Here is a 7,822-nt window from a genome sequence, read left to right as displayed (position 1 = left end):
GTAAAGCTATCCCTGTACCAGGCCATGAAGGCCCATAGGGTTGTGAGATATTGAGGGTCCCACATTATCTAGACAGTCTGCTCAAAGATAGTGGTAAGGTTGTCAGCCTTATGTGCCTGCCACGCTTTACTTTCCAGGAAAATTATTTAATTAATTCTTGGTACTCATTTCTGTTAGAGGCTTAGTCGACCCAAGAGCCATAGTGCACCTGGAATGATTAGGTCAACTGAAAAAAAAATCCAATGACCTCATCAGGACTTGAACCTGCGACCTTCCAGCTATGCTAGCAACTATGCTACTGTGTGCCCCGCTACATCCAATAGAATGTAATGTCTGCTTTTTTATCTTTACTACACAGTAAAGAAATATCTGAAGGTTCTTCCATCATAGAGTTTAAGTTGTTATGGAGATTTTGCAAATATAATTTACCCATGAAATGTGGCAACCAAAAAATGGCAGCCAGGGAAGTAAACATAATGAATGATAATGATATAATTGTGAACATTATGGAAGAGGGAAATGGTCTCACTGAGTGTGAACATGGTGAAATTGAAACTAACATCAGGCACAATGAAAATGGCTGTTTCTGGTTATATTATACCTAATCAGTGTCAAAAAATGACCATATAATGAATGATGTCACATCACTGCAAGCTTGAATGAATAAACACCTGTTGTATCATTATTAATGAATATTCCGTAATGAAATTTTGATAAAAGTTGCTAATGAAGTCTCAAGTGTTTTACATACTTTGAATTTTAGGTCATACTTAGCTTTCTCTAGCAAGAGATAACCATATTTTTATCAATAATTATAAAATATAATTAAATGTACTGTACTTAATTTTGTTTCACTTGCATGATTCTCATTCATTATAACCTAATTATTAAAATAAGTAAAAGTCATTCTCCTAAAATCACTGCATGATAAGTCTATGTAACATAGAAAGTACAGCAATGGTCTCAATTTTTGTTGCATCAGAATTTAGTCTGGAGTCTGTTTACTTTCTAGAGCCTAAGGAAGCACTGAGCTATCCCATGTCTAAAAGGGCACTGTCCCTCAAAGCCACGACTATGAACTCATCAGCTCTGCACAAAGTACATAAAATGAAAGTGAAATGGTAAGGTCTGTCTGCCAATCTGCATGTTTCATCAACAAAACTAATGGCCAGATTTGAACGAAACTTGGTGTAGGCAGTGGGGAGAGGGGTTCTACACTAAAGCTGTCAATCAAATTTTCTGATGGATGATACCGATAAAATAAATCTGTTTTACATGACACTCAAACCATTATATGAGACAGGATAGCCCAGTCGGTATAGTGACGGGCTATAGGCTCCGTGCTTGGGGTTCAATTCCTGGCAGGGAATTTCTCTTCTCCACATTGTCCAGACCAGCTGTGGGGCCCACCGAACCTCCTATCCAATGGGTGTAGGGAGCTCTTTCCCCAGGGGAGTAAAGTGGCCAGGGCATGAAACTGACTTACTCACATCCGTCCAGTACCCAGGCCAAGAATGGCAGAGCTATACCTTCACTCCCCCATATGTCTTCATTGTGTGGTGCTTAATTCATTAAGCACAGGAGAACTTTACCTCACCGTACCTTACCCACTCCATCATAATATTCTTTTATTAAATGGCTCATTATAAAAAGAAACTGATAAACTATATACAATATATATCACACTTTTCAATAGAATGTATGTTTAACAAAATAGAAGCTAAATTATGCATTCCTGCATTCCCTAATTTGCTTTTACAATAAGATTACATTGCTCTACATCATAAAATTTTAATGCATACTTCTGCTACAAGAGTTCAGCACAAAATGGACAAGGTGACCAAATGAAACGACAGCATTTCTAACAAAAAAACAGCATGTCTGTAAAGGAATAAAAATTCACGTAGAATACATTTGAGAGAAAAAAAGAGTGTACTCCATACAGAATACATATTTTCACTCTTGTTCCCTCCAGGAAATTAAATACCTTCCAAGGTCACTGACTTCAGTGTTGAGCAAGAGGAGGATATTGTGCAACGTGCGTGCTGGTTGCAGCAATGCAGGATTAACATTCTGGGTGTAGCAAAGATGCAGGACATTGGAATTGAGCTTAGCAACTCTATGAGCAAACTGTGTATCACTCATTTCGTGGCCACAGAAATCACTGAAACAAGACAGAGAATATTTTATCTCTAATTAAAATGAAAATAAAAGCAGTGTTTATAGTTTCAAACACTCAAACTTAAATCCTTCTTCAATAACTACTATTGAATTGTACAATATTATATTTAAGCATCCTGTTGCACTCTACACGATAAATGATACAAACTCTGTCCCAAGTGCAAACAATATATATTATATGTCTTTGATCTTGCTCTCTTCTACACTACATGCTTTGGCCTCTAACGGCCATCATCAAGTGTACACTCCCACGCCGCTGCCACACTGAACCCAGTCTAAAATTTAACATTCAAAAAACACATTGCTATCCTCCTCGCCACTATCAACATCCACCCCACTGACATCCGTCTGGCATGCAGATCACCCTGCACACGTCAACCCTGACCCCCCTGCAGCATCACTACGAAATCCCCAGTCACAATTCCAAAATCCTTCAAAACCTTCTCCAAATTTAAAATTTAAAATTGTTAGGGTCACTCACCCTATGTCCAAAGTGCCGCAGCGGCCAGTTCCTGTTTCCACGCTGTACAGGTGCTACTCTGTGTAGTCTTCCTGTGTGCGTGCCGCTGCACACTTAGTAAAGACAAGCAGCGGCACGTACACAGGAAGACTACACAGAGCAGCACCTGTACAGTGTGGAAACAGGAACCGGCTGCTGTGGCACTTTGGACAGATGATCACACACGAGGGCATGTACGGGAATGAAAAGCGGTCATGCGTAACCGTCCAAAATCAGACACATGTTTATATGAACTTTTTTGATCACAAAGACCTATGAAATCACCTCCTGCAGTTATGTCCTAAAGTCGTGAAACACCCTGTATTTAGTTCTCTTAGTGGGCAGGACAATGACAGTGTGTAAACTGAACAGTAAAACAGAATTTTCTGATCTACAAAGACAAAACTACCCTTGCATCCATGCCATGAGGGCATATCAGGGAAGCAGAGGTAATATCCATGCATTACTAACATTCGCACTCTGTGAAGTGATTGATTGGTGTCAAAATTTGTCTGTTTCATCCCTAGTAGTCACTGGATACGCTGCATTTGGTCTAGATATGGTGAAGAAAATAATTACTGCCTGGAACCTGTCGCCAGTCACTTTCATCACTCAATTATCATGAAGCACTTCCCTGAATTTATTCTTCTCTCAATTTCTTTTGGAACTTCATTTAAACCTGTTACTACTGTTCCAAAGTATTTATATTTTAATACAATATTTTACTGTGAGGATAAGTAAAGCAAAAAAAAAACTTCATCTTACATTCCATTAAGTACAGAACGTCCTCAAACTAACAACATCTGAAATAGGAGATACACAATTTCCAGTTACATGTTTTTATCAGTTTACCTGTAACACAGTTTGTTTGGCAGCTGAACATCTAAGTAGAATGCCAGCACATTGACAAGCTGAGTGGTGTAAGTTAAGGCAGCACTAATACTGTATGCTGCGTTGTGATCCGTGGCTTCACTACTTCCTCCAGGAACTCCATCCTTGTTGGATGCCACTGGCAGAAAACATCAAAATCTATTACAATGACACCATGCATTTAAACTGCCATATAAGATCTGAGTGGTGACTATGAAGAGTACTCTCTTCTGGGATGCAATGTTGTCTAATCTGATAGCATCCCGTTGCAATGGTTAACAATTTAATTTGCAGCACCAGTCTTAAGGTGCAACCTCTTGTTGTGCTCATACACTGTTGGTGTTTTATGCTGTCATTTTTTAAAAATACTTCTATTACATGTTTTGAACTTATAAGACCATGATCAGGCAGACACTTCTATGTAACTGCTGCACTGTATTGCTTTTTACAGTTCACTATTCTAAAGCTTGGTTAAAACACAGTACAATTACTGATTAACTTTGTTAAAATACATTGCCGGTCACGGTAGCCAAGCTGTCTAAGGCATGCACTGTCTTTGCTCACTCGGAAGCCGGGATCGTGGGTTCGAATCCCACTCAGGGCATGGATGCTTGTGTGCGTTTTTCTGTTTGTGTACAGGTAGAGGCCTTTCAATGAGCTGATCACTCACCCAAGGAGTCCTACCATATGTCTAAGATCTAGTAAACCGAAGTGAAACGGAGGGTTTCATGGAGGTAGGCCTAGGCCCAAATGAGGGCTGTAGCGCCAATGAAAAAAAAAACACATTACTTTTTCAATTTATACTTCATGTTTCTGGCATTCTGTGGTTTTATGGATTATACACAGAGTCTTGTTATGCTGTAGTACTGTCCTGACGTCTGTGAATGGTGGAGTAACTTAAAAAAAAATGTGATGAAATGGGCAACAATTTTTTCACAGAAAATTTTGGAAAGATACGTGGCTGGTGTACATGAGCAGCACAATTCATGAGTCAAACTTTGTGAACTCAGGAAAGAAAGACTGGATAGGAAATACAGACGCCTATTTGTGTTGTAAAATACAATACATGAAAGGTGTGGATAGGGCCAATCAGTATCTAAGTTATTATTCCACAAAAAAACTCCGTGGTTTTATTCCACAAGTGAACTATACTGACCGAGCAACTGCCACTTGTCGGCGAAGTTAGGGCCAATTTAGTGGATAGAGGGTGTCACGTGGTCAGCACAATGAATCCCCACAGCCGTTAATTTAGGTTTTCTAGACCAGAAGTTATTATTCCACCCTTAGAAAAATAATCACATGATCCCAAAAAGTTTGAATTGTGGTCCCTTAATTTTTTGTTTACAAAATGTTAAACAAAAATTAAAATCCATAATATGAGAAACTTGTACATGGAGTTGGGAAGGCATGGATTACTGAAATGCACACACACCACAAATTAGTTCAGTTCAGATAATGCTTGATCTCCAGTGAAGGACACAATGCCACAGTGACCCAAATAGCACCCTTTAGAGACACTATCAGGGGACTTCAGAAAACATAAACTGAAAAAAAAAGTTGCATCCAGTAAAGTAAGAAGTATCCAGAAATCAGTGTTGGTTAGAGTTCTGCACACAAAGACAATGAGATGAGATGTACTTGCTTACATCTGCCATGTTCTACTATATGCAGTTTCCACTTAATTCACCTCCAAAGCATTGTCTGGAACTTAAAAGTGTAAGTAAAATTGTTCCCTCCCTTGAGGAATTAAATGTTTGTAAAACACTTGGAAACTGGGGATTTTAATTAAAAGGACACAATGAGTAAGACATTTTTTAAATTACTGATTACATGGAGCTTATTAAACAGGAAAACTTCTTTCCAGGGTAAGCCCTAAAGTTGTTAACAATTAGTTATTTTACATAAGGAATTTCTCATTCTTCTACTGTAAGGCAAAAATTAAGATAAGCTATACCTCTACTTAATTACCATGCCCTAGAGCTGGAGTAGTGGAGGTGTAGCTCCACCATTCAGAACCTTGGAGACAGATGGGAGTGGTCAGCCCCTGATGCTTTGATCCTGGGTAAGCAGCCCCAGTACCCACTGTATAGTAGGATATGTGCACCCCAGACCATTTTACTATTGTACAGTTCAAGAATACATGGATCTATACATCCACTTCCCCATACATTCTCAGGGCAGAGTGCTTGGTTAGTTGTGCACAGGAACAACTTTAGCTTACTGTTCAAGATCACTGATGACTCTATTGTATTATATTTAGTTGTGTGGTGTTCACTGCATATATTTTAGGCAGAAAATCTTTTGAATAAAAGCATATTAACCTTCATCATCCAGAAACAGGGGTTTTAAATCTCCCAGCACTACAGAAGTGATGACCATATATTAATTTGAGGTAACAGTTTATGATTAGGGCATTTGAGAATTTACATCTTCCACATCTACGTGGAAGCCTCGTGGCCATATGTGAACTGGTGGTAAAAGTATTAGAACTGAAAAAATACGTTTGGCCAGCTGGACCATGCAAACTGGCAACCACAATAATCACTGCATAGCTTGTAAAGGTTAAAACGTTAAAATGTGCCCAAATCATACAGGGAAATTCTGCAACCAAATCACATTTAAGATGGGAATACTTCTTGGGCAATGTATTTCTAAACAGGTTTCACTTTACATAACAGACCATCTCACAACAAATACGTTAAAAGTTTTAAAACATACATGACTTCTCAGAATTCAGAGCTTACCCCACGTGTTATAGGCACAGTAGTCTCCTGAATCAGGTAATGTGGGTGCCACAATACAGTGCTGCAGCTGGCCGGAACTATCAGTCAATACCCAACGACCACGGATATAGGCTGTGCGGGTTGCATCTGCGAGAGCGGTAACAGTATCCCTTGGCACTTCACAGTCTTCGTCACTGCCAACATTCCACTACTGCTGAATTAAATAATTCTAAACAATTTTATTTTCTAAGGTCAAACAGAAAAAAATCTGACCTTAACAACAGCATGGGGCTCATTAGTTGAGACATTAATTTATTTCAAGTACAAATAATAAGAAGCACTAGAGGTATTAAAATGCATAACCATAAACGATAGATACTTTAATCTTTAATCTCCTTCACTTCATATTTTCAAAAAGTGACACAATATCAAAATGTCCTAAAAACTTTGTTTACAACCATCAAATATAACTCTTTAATTAGGTTACAAGGGTCACTCCAAAAAACAACAGTTTTTATTTTAAAACTTTGCTATTCATATAGTAGATAGGTACAGCCTTTTGGAACGAAATGCTACTCTTCAATCTAGTCCCCATCTCTCTCAACTGTCTTACATCACCTTGGAACAAGTGCATGAATGCCTGCATGGCAAAATTCAGCATCACCTCTTCTAAGCCACTTTTTCACAGATGTAACAAGGGAGTCATTGCCCTCATTTTATCATAGCAAAAAAACAAACAAACAAACAAACAAATTAACTAACTAGTTAACTACATGGAGCTGAGTCCTTCAGAAGCTGCTAGCTGTTCAGCTACTCAAGAGTTTTCCAACATTTTATGTAACCTAAAGGTTCATTACCATATTCACAAGAGCCCTCTACTGGTCCCTCAAGAACAGACTTTGATTTGTAACTGTTGTTCCAAAAATATTTGAACGTGCCATAATTTCAAAGGATCTATTAGCTATGTCAGCTTTTGCCACGTATTCTTGTGATGTGACATCAACATATGCTTAGTTCTCTCTGACTGTCTTTTATATGCATAAGGAAACTACTGACTTACATATCTGAATTAAAATGTCTTTAAAATTTTGCATTTATACAAGTGTATAAAATTGGTTAATCAAAAAATTACTGTTCTAAAACTGTCTTACTGCTATTGTTCCATCATGACTATATCATCTTATCCTGCGTTGCCTCTCTATATTTAAAATTAAATTCTACTACCCTACATTCATATTGCATTATGATTCTATCTCAAGCACCACTTTTATCACCTTATGCTGTGTCATTTATGGTGATATGCATATGTATATGTATCATGAGTAGCTTCTTTCAACTACTCTGGTGTGATGAACTGAATTTCCAAAATCATGAATTGAATTAGGAATCAAAGACTTCTTCAGGTCAAGATATGAATTTTGAGAATGAATAATACAATATTATACTGTAGCATCCGGCTGCAAATAACACAACAGGCAGAACAACCCACAACTTCATATATATATGAGCACAGAAGGGACCATATAGTAATGACCAAAATCCATGATAC

At 38.1% G+C, this 7,822-nt stretch overlaps 1 protein-coding gene across 1 annotated transcript in view; it reads right to left on the bottom strand.

Annotated features, from left to right (window-relative positions):
• LOC111862299 (beclin 1-associated autophagy-related key regulator) overlaps positions 1–7,822 on the bottom strand; it is a 34,428-nt gene that overhangs the window by 5,568 nt on the left and 21,038 nt on the right. Inside the window, exons 5-7 of the mRNA XM_023847572.2 lie at positions 6,295–6,467; positions 3,533–3,689; positions 1,988–2,164 (exon numbers count right to left, since the gene is read on the bottom strand). Of these exons, the coding sequence (XP_023703340.1) occupies positions 1,988–2,164; positions 3,533–3,689; positions 6,295–6,467 (507 nt within the window). The remainder of the gene's footprint in view (positions 1–1,987; positions 2,165–3,532; positions 3,690–6,294; positions 6,468–7,822) is intronic.

This window comes from Cryptotermes secundus, unplaced genomic scaffold (assembly GCF_002891405.2).
Source record: "Cryptotermes secundus unplaced genomic scaffold, Csec_1.0 scaffold559, whole genome shotgun sequence".
NCBI lineage: Eukaryota > Metazoa > Arthropoda > Insecta > Blattodea > Kalotermitidae > Cryptotermes > Cryptotermes secundus.
This window is presented reverse-complemented; position numbering and strand designations above follow the sequence as displayed.